This window comes from Sturnus vulgaris, chromosome 10 (genome assembly GCF_052056855.1).
Source record: "Sturnus vulgaris isolate bStuVul1 chromosome 10, bStuVul1.hap1, whole genome shotgun sequence".
Lineage (NCBI taxonomy): Eukaryota > Metazoa > Chordata > Aves > Passeriformes > Sturnidae > Sturnus > Sturnus vulgaris.
Window position 1 is genome coordinate 25,244,419 of NC_142252.1, and position 22,935 is coordinate 25,267,353.

General features: G+C 49.1%; 1 protein-coding gene across 29 annotated transcripts in view; it reads right to left on the bottom strand.

The window, feature by feature from the left end:
- The window catches only part of LOC106859128 (uncharacterized), a 47,461-nt gene that overhangs the window by 9,212 nt on the left and 15,314 nt on the right, over window positions 1-22,935 (bottom strand). For 11 of the 29 annotated variants that reach the window (XR_015805840.1, XR_015805839.1, XR_015805845.1 and 8 more), the window contains 3 exons: window positions 16,218-16,301; window positions 7,833-8,102; window positions 1,230-3,669 (listed from right to left, as the gene is read on the bottom strand). Coding sequence is in view for 6 of the 29 variants with exons in the window: in XM_088171148.1 (XP_088027274.1) it covers window positions 7,908-8,102 (195 nt within the window). In the remaining 23 variants the exon portion in view is untranslated. The other 18 variants (XM_088171153.1, XM_088171149.1, XM_088171150.1 and 15 more) reach the window with 13 other exon arrangements.

The window sequence follows — 22,935 nt, forward strand, 5'->3', positions numbered from 1 at the left end:
TTCACAAGCTCATACTGAAAAACAATAGAACATTTCCAAAGTCACAAAATTCTGCGGAATCAAAAGTCTGATGCTTTGAACTCAAAGTTAAACTTTGGGGGGTTTTCCCCACAAAGATACTTGACCAAATGAAAAGTGCTTCAGTGTCTGTCTGACCTGTCTCAGGGACTTGGTTTTGTCAGATAATGCAGATGGGGCAGGGACTGTCTCTTGCTTTTGTCCATGAAAATCTTTATGCTCCAAGGTTATTTAAAATCATTTTCTTCCATACAAATACAGTTTCTATTGCCCATGTGCTCTCTCATCATACGTGGAAACCCCATTCCGTGGTTTCAGGAATCCTTGGTGTTTGTGAATGCTGTCCCTGCCCCTGTAGCTGGGCTGGGAGCAGGGAGGAGATGCTGAGCCAGGCTGTGCCCTGGGCACAGCTGCCACTGCAGGGGTGCACGGGGGAGGCACTTCTGGGCCAACCACAGAAATCATTTCCTTACACAAGGATTTTGCTAAAGCCCACCGGAGACTGCAGCCCCAGGTAACTCAAAGCCTTGCTTTGGTGCAGGATCAGAGCTGAAACCCTGCATGGCCAGCCCTGGGTGAGCACTGGTGGCCACACAGGGGGATCTCCTGTACCAGATGATCCAGGGCAGGGGGAAAGAAAAGGCAGGAAGGAAAACAGGGGTTCTAATAACTTTTTTGTACTGGGGGAAAAAAACCCAACTTGTCATCTAGGTAAGAAAGCAAATTCCTGAATTTCCTACCTATCTCCATGGAACAGCTTCTGTCAAGTGCTGTCAGTACCTCAGAGTTCTCCCACGTTCCTTTCTTTTAAAGTTCAAAGTCAAAAGGTGACTTTGAGGTGGCTGCATCTATTTGCCCTTTTCTTCCCTTGAAGCAAACAACCAGGAAAATTCCCTGGCGTATTTCTCTCCTTTCTGAAGTTTCTTTCTTCCATTGCCCTCCTCCATAAAATCAGACCCCTTTCCACACATGGCTGAACCTGGAAAATCATTTAGAGTGGGAAGCACGTGAACCACCTCAGTGAAATCAGGTAATTGTGTATTAGAGGCCTTTTCAAAGGTCATCTATTTCTGGGTAATTTTTCCAGCTACTTTCTTTGTGAACTGAAGCTCCCTGGCCCTGTGTTTGCCCACCCCTGATCACTGTGTGACTCCTTTGATGTTTTCTTCCCAAGATGCCATCTCCACGTGTCACCTGCTTGTGTCACTCACCTGTGTCCTGGGAATGGCTGAGGTTTTCAAACACACTGCTATTAGATTCTACACTTTTCTGGAAAAGGCTGATTTTCAGTTGCATCAGGACACGAAGAACAACCTGAAAATGATGAGACACACAAAGAGACACACAAACAGCCAGAGCACTGCAGTGCTGCTGATCCTGCCTGTCCATGGCTGCTCCCAGGACAAGGATTCCAGGTGGGCTCACACTGCAGCCTTACCTTCCCAGCATCACAAATTTGGGTATTATTCCTAGCAAACCAATAAACTTTGTGATAACAAATAAGAAATGAAAAGATTAATTCAAATGAGCTGACAAGTGTTACAGCCACGAGATGGACACATAATCCCAACTTCCATTCAAAACCAGACCAAAAAAACAGAAAAAAACCCATTAAAGAACCTTTATGTTCTTTAGTAATGCAATTTCAACTACAGAAATAAATACATTTGCTTTGTACTAAGAATGGAAGCACAAACTGCAAACCTGGCAGTCAAGGCCCTGAGTTGTCCTCCTGGGAATGCAAGAGCAGTCAATAACTGCAGTCAGCTCCAGCCCCACATTCCCAACTGCTGCTCCAGACACTGCCCAGCTCCTGCCAGCTTTGCCTGTGCAGGGTTCTGCTCCCGAGGCTGCATTCCTGGGTTCTGACAGCAGCCCCCACTCAGCTCCAGAGCTGGCAGTGCTCATGGTCAGACAGATGTGCACAGAGGCACGTGAAGAGGCAGGAATAGCTGAAATTTTAATGCAGGAAGACATAAGTGATGTATTTATTTGAGAGAGTGCTGGTGGTGCAGTGCCAACCTGCAGGGCTGCAGCCTGCAGTGCCTTTGCTGCAGGAGAGCCCAGCTCTGCCCCCATTCCTGGTAAATCTATTCACTAATTACTGCAGTTACTGCTTGGAATGCACTTCACTGTGGAAGCAGCAAAGCCCCCTGGACATTTTACATGAAAGAAACACTGATGTGACTCTGTTAAAGAGAACAAAAGGCATTTTGTGGATTTTTGGATTTGCCCAAGTCCTGTATATTTATATTTCTTGATACTACTGCAGAGTAGGGGAGATATTAGCAGCTGTGCCTTGGCACCAGCCCTGGCCCTGGCAGTCTGTGCCAAGGTCATGGCCAGCAGCCCCAGAGTGGCCATCAGCACCTCACTGACCCTGCACTGAACTGCCACACAACATTAACTCCGACTTCTCCACCAGAATGAACACTTCTCCAACGGCACAATGGACTCAAACTGGGGATCTTGGCAGCTCCAGCCAGGTGAAAGCTGACCCACTGGAGCCCTGTGAGCAGGAAGGGAGGCATCAGCCATTCTTGTGACAGGGCCATGAGGCAGCTCTGAGCCCATGGCACTGCCACAAAATCCCTGCACCAAAGTGTCTGAAACCACTCTAGGCTGAGCTTGTCATGAGCCTCAGATCTCTGCATGTCACTCATTCCAGTGCAGACTCGAGGGTAACCACAGAAGAGAGAAAACAGCTGAGGACACAAAACACCAGAATAATTTTAAGCATTCACTACTAAAATACTGTATAAATTAAAAATGCTGTCAGCATCTACACTAAAATCAAAAGCATCCCTGGTTTTAGGCTTTGTTTTACATTTCATGCTGAGTTCAACAATAAATATTCAATCACAAGAACTCAGTTTGAAAGTTCAGCAATTTTTCAGACCCCTCAAAGCGAGTTTAAGGTGACTCCCAAAGCAAGGGGCCTTTCCCAGCAGCTGCAGAGGGGCTGGGGCAGCCTGGGCTGGCAGCATCCCCACCCAGCCTGCTGGGACCAGGGGCTGTGGGAGGATGAATCCAGGCATGAGCCGAGCTCAGGCTCGCTGTGCTGGCTCTTCTCACCCACCAAGGGTCAGGCACAGCTGCCGTGGCTCTGGCAGAACCTCCCAGCCATGTCCACACTGTGTGGACCCCAAACCCAGCACAGAGGCTGCAATCCCACCCCACACACTGTGGATGGAGGAGATGTCTGAGCTCAGCAGGTCTCGAGGCACTCTGTCACAGTTTTGCTCATGAATTAATGTTTGTTAATGAATTAATGCTTCACTTGCAGGTGAGCTGCCAGCACCGTGGGACAGGGGCATGTGGGACACGGGCACTGCTCTGGTTGTGCCCATTGCTTCCTCAGGAATTGTACAGACCTTCAGGACCAGAAGTTCTCATCCAGAATGCCAAAGAGCAAATCCCCACACCTTCCTGCAGTAGTTAAATCTTTATTTATCAGAGAAATATCCTCCAGAAGTCACAAGGCCAGGTCCTTCCTCCCCCAGGGCAGAGTTGATGTGGTCCCAGGAGCAGTGGCTGCTCTGCATCACTCACCCCACAGCATGGCCATGCTCCCAGGGCTGCACAGGGAGTCCTTGGGAAGTGCTGGCAGGCAGAAGGGTGAGTATACCTGTCTTGTAAAATTGCTGACCCCTGAAATGAGAGATGAAATGAAACTCATTAAACTATTCAAAGTGAGGACTAAAATAAAATTACTCCAATGAGAAATACCTGCATTTAAAAGAAATGATCCAGGTATTATCAGAGGCTGCTGCTGACAAGACCTTAGTGCTGGCTGGTATTGCCACTAACACCTGAGACAGCAAACAAGAGCTAATCCTTACACTCTTCCTGTGCTAATGACTACAGGAGATAACTGCTGGCCCTGGCAAGTGTCCCATTTAATTCAATTAACTCCAGCCAAGCCCTGGTGACTGCACTGGCAGTGTCAGAGAAGCCAGATCTGGAGTCAGATGGCAAAGCCAAGGCAGCCTCCACCACTGCTCAGCCCCCAGCAGCCAATCCCAGGGGGAACCGACCTGGCATCCACAGCAGCTTCTACAAAGGGTGTGGGAAAGCATCTTCTTTTCCAAAAAATGCTCATCTTTTTTTTTCTGAGAAAATGCAGGCAGCTTATTTCATTGTATATTTTGCTTATTTATTCTGGGTTGTGTGCTGGTTTAAGCAGCAGTTTCACAGTGCTCCCACCCCCTTCCACGGGTCCAGGCCAGCAGGAAGATCATGTTTCTCCTAATGCAAGGCAGATGTCTGCCAGCTGATCTGGCCCCTCCAGGGACCCTGACACTTGCAGAGATTGAGGTGTCTGAGGTATGAACTGAATCATTCTGATAAACATGAAAAATAAAGTAACTATGAAAAATTAGGCTGCAGGAACAATTGGTATATCCCCTCAGTTGATACAATTTCCAGATCTGTTTGATAGTAAAAAAAATACTTTCCAAATATTTTCTTTTCCTTTTGAACATTCTTCAGCTGTGAGGTTCAACAGGGAGTGATGTATCCACCAACTCACATTACTCAGTTAAGAAGTTTGGAAATAGAGATAAGCAGAGAAGTTTCCTTGGTGGCACTTTTGAAGTGTTAGTCTGGGATAGCAGGTAAAATCCTGAGTCATCTGTACACTGCCAACATAAATAGAAAGTGTATTTAAAGACAGGAGATTATCCATTCCTTGACAGGGCTGTCATACCTCCTCTGTTGTCAGGTCTTAGTTTTATTTGAAGGTCAGTCCAGCACAAATAATGCCCAAAAAAGCTCTTCTGCTGGAAAACAAAGCCTTCAAACCTTCAAAAAGGGATGTAAGAACTCATATGTGACCATCAGCTTGGACATGTCTCAGAAGCAGCATAAGCCAGTGGAGACTCCTGAAGCTTCACTGAGTTTCTTTATGGAAAATTTGTTATAGCATTCCAGTCATCCTCCAGCTTTTTTGTGTATCCTCCAGGACGGCTGAGAGCACAGCAGGAAAGCCCAAGCAGTTCACATGTCACTGTGCTGCACCTGCAAATCCACTGGAGAGCAACAATTCCCTGCAAATAAAACTCAGCTGCTCTATGTCAGCAATTGGCTTCCAAGTCAGAAAGCCTGTGCTGTGGGTCCACCTGTTAACATTAAATCCATGTGTAAATAAACTTCTACATCCTATGGACATTTTCCCCATACCATGGCTCCACTGGATAAAAGTGCTGAGCTCCTGGTGGGGATGTGGGCACTCGTCTCCCATTTGTTCCCATCTATGTGTTTGGTATTTTCCAGAAAAGAACCAATCTCCCAGCTGTGCTCCAAACCCAGCTGTGCCCAGGTGTTTGCAGCCAGCCCAGGCCACTCCACAGAACTTTTACACCAGTCCAAGATCATGAGGAATACCAAGGGCAGACCAGAGCTGTGCAGAAACACCTGCGAGCAGGAGAATGCCACAAAGTGCAGGCACAGCTGGAATTCCCTTCAAGCAAGGCTGACCTCAGTGCTGCAACCCAGAGCAGGACACGTCCAGGAGGGCACCCCACACCTCACTGCACTCAGACCACGCCAGCAGAAGTGAGGCAGAGCTCACAGAGGTGACACCATGCTCCCTGGTGTCCCCCAGACGGTGGCCACTGCCTGAAGAACACTCCAGTCCTTCCTCGCTGCTTACAGGTGCAGGGTTCAGGTCTGCAGCATCCTGCAGTCACATCCCCCCTTCACACCTGTGGGTGAGTGAGCCCCAGCAGGGCTGTGGGGTGTCAGGTGGGGTGTCAGCCAGGGGAAACCTGTGCCTCATGAGGGCTGGTACCTGTGTGAGCCCTGTATGTGGCAGCAGTGGGACAGCAATAAAAAAAAATTGTATAAAACCCCAGAGCCTTTCAAGGCTGCCCCAATTTCCCTGCTGGGTGTCAGGTTCTAGGAAGCAGCCACCCACACAAAGCAGCTGTGGAACCACATCTAAAACTGCCTCACCTGTGCTACAGAAAGCTGAAAATGGCATTAGCATGAAACTAAAATTAGAGGCTAATTGGGTTCTGCAATTGCTGAAATCGATGACAGCTCAGTAACTAACATCTCTGAATTTTCTTGACTAAAATAAACCTAAAATCTGCTCCCATTCATGCTTCTCCCTGCTCCATGAGCAAGTGCTGTGGTAGCCTGGCACGCTTTGCACACAGGGGAGTTCTGGCACCTCTGCCAGGGCTTGTGGGGCTCCCAGCAGTTACTGGGGCAGGCAAAGGTCTGCAAAGAGGTTGTGAATCTGCAAATCAGCATCATTTCACAAAAACGGGATGTGATATTCAGTGCCAGGGCAGGGGAGCAGCACATGGACACGCACAGGAATGTCCAGCAGAGCCACGAGAGGCAGGGGCACGGTGCCCCCACTCCTTCCTGCAGGTACAGGAGTGCAGAGCAGTGCTGCTGCTGCTCCAAGCAAAACAGGGAGACACCAACATTAAAAAGTGAGGGACTAAAAGCATCTCCTGCTCAGGGTGTCAGAGTGGGGCACAGGCCCAGCCTCTATCAGTACTTCTTGTAAGTCAATCAGAACATCTTCTGGAAGGGTGGGCAATAACACCTTCCAAAAGGCACATGAACCTTTCACTGGACCTCCCTGGGGTGCATCACACATTTGGGGCAGAGAAAAACACGCCCTATTTAACTGTACGTGTCATTTTCATTTGAGGGGCTGTTCTCCAGGATCCATAAGGAGACCAAAGGCACGGCCAGTGCAGCTGCAAGCAGCAACGGCTCTGCCCTGCTCAGACACTGCTGCACACTTGCTGTGCAGGAGCTGACCACGAGCAGCCTCTCCCAGGCTTTCTGTGCAGGTGTGCTGTGTGTGCCCAGCTGGCTGTGGCATGCTCACCTGCCCTGTGCTCACCTGCAATTCGTGCAAGAGTTCTATGGTGTCATTTTTAGCTCATTGCTCTGTACAACATTTGGAGTTTCTAATCCGTAAGAGCGTCTCACGGTGGTAGATTTGGAAAAGCCATGGCATGCTTCTGCCTCCACTCACAGCTGGAGTCTCTGCCTGCTGACAGAGCTGAGGGTCCAAAGCCAGCCCCTCTTCCTTCAGCACCTGGCTTGATTTTGCTGTGGCTGGAAATTTTATGGTCACTCTCTGGTCCAGATGTTGCCTGTGGCTCTTCATGAGACTCTCCCATCCTGCTGTGACCCACGAGGCAGGGCAGGGGCACGGCAGGAGGGCTGCTCCTCTCCTCAGCTGTGATGAAGACGGGGTCAGGGCTGCCCCCTCTGCTCCTGCTCACGGGGTCCCTCACTGCCATCACCACACAGCTCATCCTGCTCCTCTCCTCCTCCCTTCTTCCTACACTTGCTGCAGGCACGAAATGTTCCCAGGCTCCCACAGCCGTGCCTGGGGCATGCCAAGTCCATATGCTCCTGTCCTTTCACACATTTCCAAAGGGCAAAAAAATCCATTCCCTGGAAATCCACTTCTCTGTGCACAGTTCATCAAGTAGAAAGAACAAACCTGGCCGAGATGGCCACAAAAACATGGCATTGTTCAGAAAGGCTTCACTTGGCACCCAAAGACATCAAGTACATTATTTTGGGGTAAAGTAATATAACCAGTTCTATTTCCAGTGCAACATGCCTAACATTTTCTTAAGTAAATTGCTTTTGTACTCATTTGGTTTAAAACTCTTGGTGTGCCAGGAAGAAAAATGTCTGCATGTACATTATATATATTACACTACAGATAACATATACCTCTGCATTGTACTACAGACATCCATTCCTTCCACCATTTATATCAGTATTTTGGGCTATGATCAGAGCACTCTTGGCTTTATTCTAAAACTCACCCCCACAGATTATGAGCAGAGGAGTTTCTGCATTTCAGGCCCACAGCTCAGGCTGTCCTTGGCTGTCCCAGGCAGTTAATCCTCCTTGCTGGACACATCTGCTCCGTGCTGGCATTTGGGGGCCCAGGGTGCTCTGCTGGATGGGTGCAGGGTCTGGGAGCCCTCTGTGGCTGCAGGGTCCATCCATCCATCCATGCCCACCCTGCAGATTCCATCAGGCTCTGTCTCCAAGAGCATTACCACAGGAACTGAGGCTTCACTTACAGCTGGCTGCAAAATACAGACTGTGAACAGCATGGATTTTAAGTGCCAGATCTTTTTTTGACTGATGCTCCCAGCTGATGGTAAGTTCATATTTCAAGGTAACATCACATTCATCAGTGTCACAAACAATTGCTGCCTTTAGAATCAACAGAATCCTTCCCTTTGTCAAGCTTCACCCGAAGAATCCGACAGGCAGGACTGTGACAGCTCTCTGGGATGCCAAGGCAGGAGCAGCATAAAGACCCAAGTGCTGGGTGAAAGCTCAGACCTAGGGCTGGAAATGTCCTCCTGAGCAGCAGCAATTGCAGCTCACTCACATCCCAACATTCCTGAGAAGGGCAGCTGGAGATCCGTGTTTCAAAGTGACTGAATGTTAAAGCCAAAGCCGAACTCCTGCCCTCCTCATTGCACGGCTCCATGGGGCTCATTCCCCTCCCTGTCCCCTAATGCATGGCAATTCCCCTCCCAAACAGATATTTTTCTACCAACAATATGCACATCTTTTCAAAGACAAAGTGGAAATCCCTGCAAGCATTTCTGGTGCTGCTTCTAGTCAGAAATAACAGTAATCTGATCCACAAGTGAATTGCATTTCTGTTGCTGAATTCCTTTGTAAAAGTATCTTTGCTTTGAAAGAGTTTGGCAGCAGTGAGGCACAGGCTAATTTTACTTATAAGGTGTGAATCAAAGAAGATTTGCAAGTTTCTGAGTCACAGAAAGGAAGCGTCTGTGGCCTTTCACCACTTCTGTCAAGAGAAAATGTCACGGTTCAGTTATTTTAGATGCGCCCTGCAGATCCTCATCTCCACCACCCCCACACCCTCCCCAGGCAGCTGGGACAATTCCAATCTTCTCTGGGGACCTGGGAACTCCCAGCCTTGCTCAGACCTGCTGCTGTTAATGGGATCATCACCATGGGCTGCTGTGTGAGAGTTGAATCGATTATTAATTTGGCAGAATTCAGCAGACACTTTGTGGGAAAAAGGGGTGACCAAGGAAAGGGAGAGTTACTTCCCACATGGCACAGCACTGAAATCCCTGGGGAGCTGAGGGGCTGAGCTACAAACACTGCAGCAGCAGCAGCAGCAAACTTCCAGCCTGGCTACAGCCTGAGGGTGAACAAGGGAGCACCAAAAACCAACTCCTCCTGTGCTGCCATGAGAGCTGCACCAAGGGCAGGCTGTGCCGAGCTCTGCTGGCTCCAGGGAGAACATTCAGGTGTTCAGCTCTGCTTCCTCCAGCCCCAAAGATTTCCTGGCCTCTGAGATGCTCTGAGGCCACGTTTAGCCAGCAGCTCGAGCATCAGGGTGATGCTGAACCCAACCCTGGGAGCTCGTTCTGCCCAGGTGCCCACAGATCGTGGCAGCAGGGCCCCCGTGGGGCTCTCAGGTGATGTGTGCAAGGGCTCCTCTCACTTTTTATCTCTTTATCCTCTGCTCATGACAGACCTGATCTCCTCCAGGGACTCACACCATGTCATTGTGCTGCTGCTGCTGCTCTCCAACCCCAACAGATGATTTTGCTGCCCTGTCCCTGACTGGGGCTGAAAACATCCCTCTCTGCCTTAGAACAGGTGCTCAGGGCTCACAGACAGCAGCCGTGGCTCACAGACTGCACAGCAGTGCCAGCACAGTGCAGGGTCCTCCAGCTTCCAGCCACCTGTGGGATCTGCCCATCAAACACAGGGCTGGATTCTCCCTTAAAAGGCAGAATTGGCCATGCTTATCTGCCTGAATTATCTCCTTATTATTAAATTATCTCTGGCTTAATTACCTGCATTCGCTGCCACGTTCAGCCCGACCCAGCACAGCTCCACAGCCACTGCCAAACCAAATCCTTCCCTCTCAGGCTGTGGAGATGTGCATTTCTCATCTGTAATCTGTTCCTTGATTTCTGGCATGTATTTTCAGGGCTTTCTCTTGAAAGCTTTTTCAGATTTCCTGGGCTTCTCCCTGACCCCTGTGAGCACAGCCTCACACAGGTTCATTGTTGGCTGCTGTGTCAGGAGCATTTTTTAGTTCCCCTTGCTGCAGCACACGAGCTACTACACAAAGGGCTGCCTGGCTGTGTCATGCACCAAAATGTGGAAAGCAAACCATGCCTTTGAGGGGGAGGTTTTGGGGGGTTTAACTGTTTGTGATGTTTTTCAGAGATAATTGCAGCTCCACACGTGAAAATGCTGACAAATAAAAGGCAACTGAGCAAACAGGTGAAAAGCTTTAAGTACTGGGTTGGATAAAAGTGCATCTCACCTCCTTTCCAGGAGCTTGCATTTTGGTTTCACAGTAAAGAAAAATCCAGTTAAAAGGAAAAAAGAAACTCACTTCTGATTTTTTTTTTCCCCCAAGCAAAAGATGGGGAAATATAGGGGACTAGATTAATCTCCCTTTTCTGCCAGGCTGAACTCAAATCTGAAACATCTGTTCACACAACTTGAGATAAGCTCTCCCAGTCAAATAATGTAAGCTCAAACTCTTCCTGCTATCAGTGCAGAACCCCCAGTAAAGCTTTTTGTGGAAGCCTGAGAATGCAGACACTTCTCATGCTCCCTGCAAGCCCTGAATAACCATGGGTTCTCACTACCAGCAAATCACTTGCAAAGAAAAATTTGCACCTTTTCCTAGTATTCTATATCCTAAAATCTGGGCAGTACCAGCTGTATAAAACAGTATCTCACCCAGCACAGTGGGGGTAACTCAGGTGATTGCAAAGATCAAGGACAGGGGAAAATATTCATTTTTCAGTATAGAATCACAGACTGATTTGTGTTGGAAGAAACCTTTAAAAACCATTTTGCCTACCAAGCCCACCATCAGCAGGGTCACTTTCCACTAGAGCAGGCTGCCCCAAGCCCTGGCCAAGGTGGCCTTGAGCCCTCCAGGGATGGGCAGCCCTGGACAGCCTGGTCCCCTGCTCAGCTACAGCCTGCAAGGCAAGGAGTAGGATTTTACTGGAAGCATTGAGAACTGAGTTTGTGTGCAGAACTCACACACGGGCCTGGATTCAGGGCTCACACCCCTCAGGCATCCCCAGGCCTGGCAGAAGAGCTCTGCAGAGCTCCATTCCCATAAAAATGCCTGTGTACACGTTGGGATAGAAGAACCATTGTGGCTGTACAAGTGCAGGAGGCTCCGAGCTCTGGCAGACCAAGCAAGGAGCTGCAGAGCTGAGCCCTGTCCTGCTCCTGCAGCCCTCCAGGAACTCTCTGTATTCAACACGGTTTGAACGCCATCCTGTCAGAAAAACAGACTGGAAATCAGGGCTCGTTTCAGATTCTGCTTCCAATTCTCTGAGTGTGTGTACAAGTCACTTTGTTTCCCTGCTGTTTTCTCCAGCCTCACATGATATGATGTACAAGTGGGGACTGTCCCCAGCTACAGACCTGCACAATGTCCCAGTCAGGGAACTGGATTGGAAGGAAGGGTTCTGGAAGCCACAGGGGAAAGGAAAAAAAAAAAAAAAAAAAAAAAAAGCAGATGTATTAGTCCGCACGCAGCAGCTTTCCCGTGCCCAGGATTGCCATCCCGGTTTTCTTTGCCTTCTCCCCACACAGCAGTAGATGGAGCCCTGCTCCCCTGCTCTGGGATCCAGCAGCACCAGAGATCTCAGCTGCACTTTCTGCCAGGACCTGCCGGGACCTGCCAGGACCTGCCAGCCCTGCTGCAGGGGACAGCCCTGGGGGTCACCCAGGAGGGACCCCGGGCTCGCAGCTCCTGCCTGGCTCATGGAATTCCCTGAAACTTGTGATAACAAAAGTATTCGACTAACCACAGTATGGCCTTTTCTTCCATTTAGGCACTGGGAAATGTTTCTTTCTTTTGTAAACTGTCATCAGCATGACGTGGAATTCACCAGATTTATTCCTTTTGCAAAATAAGGAACGACGAGGTTTGCTCGCCGTACTTAGAAAGCACATGTGTAATAGTTATGTCATGGCTGTGAGCACTGCAGACTACATTACCCAGAGGATTTTACAGGAACTAAAGGTCAAGGCATCCATGGCTAATTTCTCAACCACTGCTCAGCTCTGCTCTGGTGCCTGTGTGTGACAGCAGGACAGAAAGGGATGAGGGAACACTGACAGCCATTTGCATTCCTGCAAGCTGAGCAGAATTATAAATGTGTTTGGTGATTTTCTGTCCCCAGCTCCAAGTGCCACCAGTCCCTGCAGGGATGCAGGCAGCCCCTGCTTGGCCAGAGCTGCTGCAGCTCCACCAAGACGTGTCAGCCAGAACTCTACAGCAACATGCACTGCTAGACAAGCACTATGTAAAAACACATTTGTCTTGTTTTAAATTCTTTGAAGAAGACCATGTTATGCAGGTAGGAAAACTGAGAATATTGCAGAGTTACATGAGATGCTGGAGATTATATTTGCCAGCTAGGTAACTCAATATACATCTATTCTGGCACTCAATAATTAAAGAGAGGCCCCCAGCAGTGAATTGCAGGGTGATTTGCTCACAGCAGCAGCTCTCCACACGAGAGAGGGGCCAGAACCTTCAGTCAGACACTCACAACCACAAGCCTCACCTGCACAGTCCAGCTTCAAAACGTGAGTGGGCAGTGATTTTAGCAGTACTGATTTTTCATTTCTCCAAATAGTAATTAACAGAAGAAGGGAAATTAGACACCCATCCCTGAAGACAGGGGGTTTCTACTGAATAGCCCAGAAGTGACTGACTTTCTGAATTCAAGACTTTATGCTGCCCCTGATCCTGACTAGATATAATGGTCTGTTCATACAGGATCCATTCCCCAGCCCTAACTGACTTAAAATCTAGGCAAGGACTTGGGCATTTGATCTTTACAAAGCAGAAGCTAACAGCTGACAAATTAAATACTTCAGAGTAGTGAAAATTAAACAGTCCTGCAGTCACGAGCGTTGGCACCTGGAAAGCTGCCACAGAGCTGATAATGGAATTGTCTGCCAGAGCACAGAGGGAGGTCCCAGCATCCCAGAGCAGCCACACATCTGGAGACTGGGAACACGGCCATTAGCAACCTATGTTTAAGTGGCACATTCTTGCCACCTTCCTGCCAGCTGCTCATCTTCTCTGAGCAAGGGCCAAGGGCAGCAGTGTGGCACTGGGGACAAGCTGGAGCAGCCACATGCACAGAGGAGGGTCCCTCAGTAGAACCCTGCCTGTCTGCTTTATTCACTTCACCAAAACATGCAGCTGGTTCACTTGTCACACTCCTGCATGTGCACATCCAGGACAGCAGCCACTTTCACTGGTCCCTTCAGGTGTCTGTGAGGAGGGTAAAGCTCTGGGGGTGACTGTTCCTGGCTCACTCCAGCCTGGCCCCAGCACAATTTTCTTGTGTGCAGCAGAACCACGCTGCTTAGGAATGGGAGCAGAATCAGAGCCAGGAAGTGGAAGATGAACCAAACATGCAGATAATCACTCACAAGCAGAGACAGAGAACCATTTCCAGACAGGTGGGTATGGAGCTTGCACAAGGTATTCACCCATTAACGGGTGACAGAGAAAGCACAATGAGGACAGTGGATGCAGCAGACAGTGAACAGGATACTCACCAGCAGCTGCCTGCAGAACAGAGGCAGGGATGGGAATGTGCCACAGCAGCAAGAACAGAGATGTAAGATACAGCTGTGGGAGGAGAAGCACACTGACATGAAACACCCATCACCACATGCACACCCTGCAGATGCCAAATGAGGCTGATTCTCAGCACTGCCCCCAAACTGTGCCCTCCCCTCTGTAGCACAGAGAGCTGGCAAGAGACAGCGAGCACTGAAGAGCAGAAGGGAGATAAGGCACTGAAGAGGGACATAAAATACTGGAGAGGAGATATGAATGAGTGTCCAAACACACACAGAAACAAGCCTGAGTATAAAGAATGGGCAGCTTCAGCACCAAACCTCTTCCTGAAGTACCTGCCTCATACTTGAAAAGGCTTTGAAGGTACCAAGCTGTAGAAAGCTTTGTCACTGCTGAGCAAGCTGGGTAGCACAGGGCAAACCAAGTGGAAACAACGCCTGCTAAGGATCCACCACTCTACAGAAGAGCAGCTCCTGCTGGCTAAGGGTGCCTGGGAGAAAATCCTACTCCAAAGAAGCAAAAGGAGAGGAAATTCCAAGAAGTTTCTTGCCAGTCTGGTTCTATACCACTGACATCCACTGCAAGGGGGATTTGTTGGCTCAAGAGATGTACCATCAGTGTTGACAATGACTACAGCATGGTTAATTAGGCCATCTTCCCTCTCTGACAATAAAAGAGACCCAAGTGTCTCAGATTCACTGGGGTGGATTTCGGTCCCAACTGCCCCTTTCAGAACAACTGAGAAAAAAATTCTTAGGATCAATCAGTATCTTGTTCTCCACATTTGTGCATAAAACACGTGCATAAAACAAGCTGCTGTTCAGTCAGCCCTGGTACTGATTGCTCATAGCAATGGCAAATGCACAAGGGCTCTCCACTGGAGGTGTATGCTCCAGAAAAACCTAGTCCTCTTTGCCTGAAATTGTAGAAAGAAAACAAAACCTCAAAAAGAATCTGCAGGTTCTTCTATTCAATGTTTCAGTGCTGCCTGGTCAGAAGGATGGTCCTGCACCTATTGTTTTTCCCAGCAAATATAGCTGCTCTCTTCCATGTGTGCAGTACCTCCAGCAGTAGAATTTAGCTGGAAATTTCATCCCTTCAGAGACTTCAGTTATTGGTACTGCATCACCTGCCTCTAGAATGAAGCTTTAACATCATGTCTGATTGGGAACACGAGCTTCCAAAAGCCCAGAGCTGTATCAGGTGAGCTTGTTTTTGCCTTTTGGTAACAATCCTTTGAGCCTGCCAGAGCAGGAGTTTGACTCCTGCAGCACTGGCTGCAGGGGACACAGCTGGGATGGATACCTGGGACTGGCCAGGCTCTTCCACCTGCCAGGAGGAAGGGATGGCTTCTTCCTTGCTCAAGACGTGGATTACTGTGGGCAGACATGACAGGGAGGCCTGCTCTTTCCTCAGCACAGGGTGCTGATCTTGGCCAAAATACAGAGTTTTGGCACCAATGATGGCATCCTGGCCTTCTCTGCCTGTGGCTCATGCATTTCCTCTCTCTTTGGTCCCTTTGTGCTCTCCTCTTCTGCTGCCACCTTGGTCTCCTGCCCCTGCTGCACCCCAAGCAGCTCTCACACAGCAGGTTGTGAAGAGCACTGGGAGCTCATGCACCCTTCCTGCCTTCATCCATTTCTGGCAAGGTGACACTTGGACATGCATAGCCAAGCTGTTAATCCACACAGGAACTGAAATAGCAGCAACACTGACAGTACTCATAAGTCTCGGAAAAGAAAGCTGATGTGGAACTGGCTTGTTCATCTTTTCCATGACAGGAAACATTTCAACCTCTGCCATCAGCACAGACATTGTCTGCTCCCATCACACTGCAACTCACCGTGCTCCACGGTGGGACCACAGGAATAAAGAATGCCAGTGTTGCTTTTGCCTTCCACAGGCTCAAAAGCCAACAAAACTCAACCCTGTGTTGTGCTCTGCAGGCTCCAGAGCACTCAGCTGCTCAGCTGATCGTGGCAGCCTCCTAAGCAAAGCAAGCTGCTCATCCAGAGCCAGCTGCTGCAAGGACTGCAGGACAAGTGCAGGACAGGGCCAGGAGCTCTTGGGCCAGTAGTGGCCACCAGCTGTCAGCCAGCCTGCCTCAGCCGGACAAAAATCCTCATTTTCAGTCCAAATACACAACACCTGAGTAAAAAGGCAAGGAAGAAGAAGGGCAACCAGCTCTCACAAGTACATACACAGCACTGTCTTCAGCTCCCATTTTTCAATTACTTTTCTGCTTTATGGCCCTTAACACAAGAGGAAAAATGGAGGTGAGCTGCAGGAAGCAATCAGTCTCTCAGCTTCTCATGCATTCACACCAAGGCAGAGCTTGGATCAGAGACACCCTCAGGAAGAGCTGGAAAACACATCCAAAGCTTTGTGAAGAATTGCTTTTACAGGACACAGGCTGTTTTGGAAATCACAAGCAAAAGGCACTGAAGTGTAACAAGTTTTTGAAAGGTCAGCAGAAAATTCCTATGGCATTTCAGACACAATAAAACCTTGTGACTTCAAAGTGTTAATCAGGAATACCATAGAGAAGCCTTACCAGAAATCACAAGTGAATCCTAGGGTCTTTGATCTAATCTGGAATCTGGCTGCTTCAAATCCTGCTGCAGAAAGTTTCATAACCCTGAAATCAACAGAAAGGACACAGCAATAAAGTACATGTAAGAATAAGACCCATTGGGTCTTATTGGCCCTAAATCTGATTTAGTAAAACCAGGATAAGATAGGATGTTAGCCTTGGCTTCAATGGTTCTGAGCTGTCCCTCAGATAGTATTTGTAGTAGAGGAGTTGTACTCTAAAATTAGACAATCAATTAGCTAGATTTTTTAGGGATCAAATTTTTTGTGTGCTTCTCACTAAAAGCTGACTCAAACAGCCTTCTCTTTAGTGACTGCAGTTAGATTTTGGGGCATTGTGTACTTGCATTGGGCCAATTTGCTACAATTTGCCTCTTTGCTTCAAGTGAAGGTTTTCCAAGGAAATAGCAGTTGCAGCAATGAGCAATCCCTGGGCACAAACTGTAGCTCACTCTAACACACCAGCCATTCCAGATTTCCCTCTAAGCTACATTATCCACAGGTGGAGGTTTCCTCAGCTGTAATTTCACTTCCTGCAGAAGGGGATTGTCTCTCAGGCATGCAGCACCAGCCTGAACCTGGGCTCAGCAGCCCCTGGGCTCTGCCTTGCAAGGCTGGAGAGGGCCTGGGGTGTCACAGGTGTCAGGTATTTGTGTGCACGAAGGAGCAATGAGGTACACAGTTGCCCCAAATCTGGTACTTGTATGTGCAGCTTGGAAATATAAATCAAAAGGCCATCAAATCAATATAAATCAATTTGGCCATCAAAACAGGAAAGCAAATGAATATATGGGCACAAATCTAATTTCAAATGAAAACCAATGCATGCTTGTTTTATGGGTATCAGTTATCTACACAGGCCTTGAAAAACACTCAGAATAAAGCAGGGATGTCCCATGGTTTTCCTTTTCACCCAAAGACAGCCTAAAGCACCATCTTTGGTAATTTGCTTTCCAGAGTTTCTCATGTTATGATGTAAGGAGACAAAAGACATCTCTGACTGATCCCTGCCTCTCTGCCTCTCTGCACTTCATCCTTCTCTCCACCACGTGCTTTTTTTACCTTTTCTCATGACTGACTGACTACCTGCTATGCCAGTCGTGGTTTTCCTCCCAGAGGGCAAACATCCATCTCCTGGCTGCACTCACTTGCAGAAGCAGCAAGCCTGCTGCCTCACCTCCCACAGCACTGAAACGAGTGACACGACACTAAACCTCACTACAACCACAAATAAACCTGATCCACTGGAAAGTGTGGGGCCAAGCTTGCACCACAGGCTGCTGGCAGAAGTCTTGGGGTAAAACAGCACCAGTTTTAGGTGTATGCTATGTGGTAGATGGAGGCCACTCATCCCAGTGTTAGAGGCACACAAACACAGAGAGCAGTGTTAGACCCAGCCCTAGCAGCTGATCACTGCCACGATGGGAGAGATTTATCCTGTAGCACCAGGTATCAACGTCTTTACAGAGGATGCCACCTGCTCAACAAACCCAAGATCAGGAGACAGAGACACACACGTAGACATGATAAATAAAGCCCAATAAAAAGACAGAGTTACAAAGACATCCTCAATTTCCATCATGAGACCTAGACCCAGGATGGAGGCTCTGCTCTGTGTGGCCCACAGCCATCACTACCCTCTTTCTTTGAGGGCTTCTCACCTCAGTAACCCAGCAGCCTCTGGAGTGAGAGTCACAGCAAAGGCCAGCAGAGAGCACCAAGCCTAAACCTACGAGACTGAAGTTATTTGAAGACAAAAGCACACATAGAAAAACCTCCCATTTAAAACAGGGGTTATAAAAGCCAGGCAGTTGTGCACAGTACTGTGATCAAATGCCATCCTTATTCCATCACAGCTTGAAATAGGTTGGGTAACAGGCAAACAAGTGTAAAAATCCCGAGCTGCTGCCAATGAGCACGCAGCAGGCACCGTGCTGGCTCGCCTGGCTCGTCTGTGGCGTTTGTCCAAGGAAAGGCTCCTTTGTGCCTCAGGAGCACACTGCCTGTCAGGCAGCACATCCAGGGCAGCCTTGCTGCTGAGCTCTGCATTGCAAAGGCTCCAGCACTACAGGCTGAGCATGCCCAGACCTCGAGAGCACCCTCAGATAACAGGACATGGGTGAAAATTCCCTTATTTCGTTTACCCAGTCCACAGGACAAAAGCCAGGCGAATGATTCATGGTCTTCCCGGAGCTTCTGAACCCCCTCTGTCAAGCCTAGGTAGTTCTCCTATTTTAGCTGCTGCCTGCACAGGCTTTGTTAGTGCTGGAGGCTGAGGCTTTGTACCAAGCCCCAGGAGTTCGGTACATTCTGTTCAGAGTGCCAAAGGCGCTGAATAACCACTTACATTTCCATTTGCCTAAACATAGCCTAAACATATTGCAAACAAATAGCAGGAATAAGTTTAGCACTTGAGGCACAATTAAAAGCTAAAAACACCCATCAATAATTTGGTCCCTTTCCAAAAAGACCAGAAAAAGCGAACAAGAATAAGAATAATTGAAATGGTATTTTTGTACCGCAGCAAAAAACAAAGAATAAAAAGGCCGAGATGTTTGCCAAGAACTTTAAAATCTATTTTTAACCAGTCAGTACATTTTATGAGCTTATCTGTGGATAAGATAAGCTGCTAAATACCATTTCTGGGGTTTAGACTTTTTGCTGCAGGCATGTGCAATCTCTGTGTCTGCCTGAGCCTGGCTGCTTTCCCCGGTAGCCGCAGCAGGATCAGAGGTAGCCAGGCTCGCAGCAGAGCAGCTGCATTATGAATCACATCATGCTCACCACGGAAAGGAGGCTGGAGTGCTGAGGGTGGGCTCCAGAGGGACAAGGCACCCGGGGTGCTGTTCCTGGCAGCTGCAGCCATTCCCTGGGTGACCTTGTGAGAGTGACTCAATCGTGCCCGGCCCCAGAGCAGCGCTGCAAACCCGAGCGGCTCCCGCGGGAGGGACAGACACAGCCGGGCTCTAGGAACGGGAGAGGAAATGATGCAGTGCCTGAGGATGCAGTCACATTGCTGGCTTCAAAGGCAGCTTGGAACAAAGGCTCTAACCCACGAAATAAAAGAGAAATAAAATGTTTTTAAAAGGAGCAGCATCCCCTTAGTTATTTAATGCCTCTGGGCATTGAATGAGGCAGATATGACTGTGATCGAACTGTGAGGTGTCTGGATGCTGCTGGAGCTGGTGAGATTCATCCTCCCAACAGCCCCGCACAGGGGAGGAGGAGGCTGAGCCCTGTTTGGTCTGGAGCCGCTGTGGAACACTCCCACAGGCAGACACAGCCCCTGGCGCAGTACGTGCACCAGCGATGTTCCACTGCAGCTCCGCCCGGTACCAGCACAGGACAGAGCCCGGCAGGGCGAGAGAAATCCCCGTCACAGCTCCGTGAGCTCAGCCTGGGCACGGCTCGGAGCCCCGGGGGCCGCAGGTCCCTGCCCACAGCCCTGGGCAATGCCAGCTGGGCTCCGGGCACCGGCAGCTTCCCTGAAACCACCTGAGCCTGCCCAGTGCCAGCCCCAGCACAGCCTGCACCCTGCGACCCTCCTGCCCTGGGCACGCAGCAGCTCGGAGGCAGCTCCGGGTCCGAGCCGGGTCCGCGGTACCGGGCCAAGGGCTCCGGGTCCGAGCCGGGTCCGCGGTACCGGGCCAAGGGCTCCTGGCCCGGCTCACAGAGCAGAGGGGGATGCTGCAGCAGCGGTCTAACATCAGGCACTGCAGTCGCACCCACCCTGGGGGTCTGTCCAGGCACACACGGCTGCCTCGGCTGCTGCCCAAACACAAGAGCCTTCCTTCGGGAAGCCGCTGGCTCTGCTGCCGCAGCGATTTCATTCCTCTGCAATAGAAGGCTCAGGTTTGCACATCTTACCCCCACGGCCATACTTCAGGATGAGAACGCGCTGCAGATCACACCTGGAAACTGCCTATTTAATCCTAGAGGTTTTTTCCAACCTAAACAATTCTGTGAGTCTGTAAGACTGCTCTCAGCCTCCCTGCAATAAACGGGAGCGTCCATGGAGCAGAAACCAGCTGTGCTCTGGTTGTTTTGTATCTACATTCACTAGCCCATTGTCATCAGTTATGTATGTCTGTGTCAAAGCTGTTTTTCAGAACACTGGCAGCCACAGCAGCAGAGAACTGACTGCCGTTCAGTTGCCACAGACAGCTTCAAAGCCCAGGCAGATCCCAGATTGCATCCTGCAGCTTGGATTCACAGCTCCACCTCAACATGCCTCTGCATGCTTGCCTGGAATGAGCTGCCTCCTCTTCCTGTGCACCACATCATCTCACACTTGCTGTTTTCACTCCTTTACTTCTAGGTTAGCTGTACCTTTGCTGAGCAGAAAATATTGCAATTCCAAGGAAAGCAACAGTGACGAGTCACTTCAGACAGTGACAGTAGCCATGACTGCTAACACACGGCATAGCAAGGCTGCTGAGCAGGGACTGCCATTACCATTTTACAGAGAGGAGAATAAACTCCTTCAGAAGGCAAGGGTGCAAAAAAGGCAGATGCAAACTGGCGCTTTCCAAATGACCAGATTAGCTGCTTTTGAATTCCAATAATCACTCGTGTTTGCTCTCCATTTACCACTTTAATCCCACTCGAGCACATGTCAGTGACTCATCTCCCCTCTGCCCCTGAACAGCCACAGATCTTCTCATCTCACCCTTGATCAGTCACCAAACACCCTGCTGTTGGACAACCTCTCTGACAAATCCCTTACACGATTAACTCCATTTGAGTTCCTCACCCAGACTGAGGTGCTGCACCAAGGGACCACCTATTTGAAGCCCTGCTCTGACATACACTATTCACTGAATCCATATTTGTTTGCTTTTCAATATTTTTAAGTCTTCCTTCATTTTAGTCTACATTTTTCTTAATAAATTTATCTTCAATATAGGAAGAGGTGTTTCTACTAAGACCGTTCCTATGTTGTGCTGAAGCCAAGGAATTTAGGCAAAGATATCCTTTTAAGTGTATTCCAAACACAGCCCCGCCTTGTCCTTCAGAAGTACCTGGCAAGTGACGTTAGTCAATGCTGCTCTGTTGCTCCATCACCCTCTGCAAGGGCTGGAAATGCTCTGTGGACAGTATGGGATGAACAGGGCAGCAGACAAATGAACACGGACACTTGTGTCTGCCCAGCTGGGTGGGGATGCACTTGTACACGTTTTCTTTCCCAACAGCAGATAAACCTATGGCTAAAGTACAAAACTGGCTTTTCAGGTGGCAGCTTTTAGGGAGCTGGCAATGAAGCACAGCCTGTTTCTGTGGCCAACACCTGCTGGTTGATGATGGAAAGGCACAAGCAGATGATGCAGCTGCTGCAGGACAAGTCTGATCAGCACAGCCTTGCACTCAGCCAGTGAACAAACCGGCAAGCACAGACCCCTCCCGTGGCCACACGCCCGCCTTGTGTCTGTCCAGCGCTCCACCCCACAGGGCTGGTCCCTGTGTGACCCCACAGCCTCGGGAAGCACAAATAACCCCCACAGATCCCTGCTCATGTCAGGCCGGTGAGGGCAAGGTGCTTTACTTTGACCAAGCAGACGGTAAACTGGGGGTGAAACTACTCAATGGTAGAAAACAGATAGACAAAGCCAAGTAAAACCAAGTTATCTTTCCTTATGCCAAACATCAGTTGTTCCCACTCACGTGGCTGACAGCTGCTGGCCTGTCTCCACGAGCAGGCACTACTGCAGAGCCAGCCTGGCAAACGGGAGGTTTGGGGCTGTGCAAACTGACTCCCACTTGAGAGTGAGCAGAGATCTGTTCTGCCCTTTTGATTTCCTTTTATTTCCACTTTTTGATAGAGGAAATAAAGCAAAGCTTCACAAGGAAAGATGTTATGGCCCAAAGTCCACACACAACATTAGCAAGTGGAAGATGTGCCAGCCTGGGAGGAACATCCAGGCCCAGGGCTCCTCTCAGTGCTCCCAACATCCTCTCTCTGCCAGCCTGGCCCCATGGCAGGGCAGCACGGGGCTTGTGGCACAGCAGGATGGCTCTGCTTCCAGGTGCAATGGCAGCACGGGGACTTTCTCCATACTGAGAGGTGAAACAACTCCACATCAGTTTGTGTAATGCATTTCTATACTCTTCTGTTACAGAACTGTACAGTAGAGTGTCCCTTGTGCTGTCCAAAGACCCAAGTTGTGGCCGAGATGCAGATTCAAATTAAAGTAAAAATAAATATCAGTCACTGCTTTACAATTCAAATTCATGCGAAGAAGCCAAACTCTAAATGCAAAATTAGATCAACCCAGATTCACAACCAGATCTTGTACATAAACAGAGCAGGGTTGCTCAATCCTGGATTTGTGCCACTTTCAGTGTTTTTCTAGTCTTGCCAGGCTCATCCTAAGGCAGGGACCCAGGGGAGCAATGTTTCTGATGTGCTGCAGTCACACACACTGTGGGATTTCCCTGCTATTTCTGCTCTCTCTCCCCACATGCACAAGGGTGTTGCAGATGCAGTTTGGAACAGCTCTACCTGCTTCAGGGCTTCACCTCACAGCTGTCTCCATGGATTATAGCACTGCCGGGCTACAGCTATTCCACCTGTATTTGTCATGCCAAGAGTCTATCTCAAATGGAAGTATTTGGACTTGTGAAAAACAATCAGGTCGTTTTAAGAACAGGGAATAAGATAGTGCTTTAATTAGACAAACATT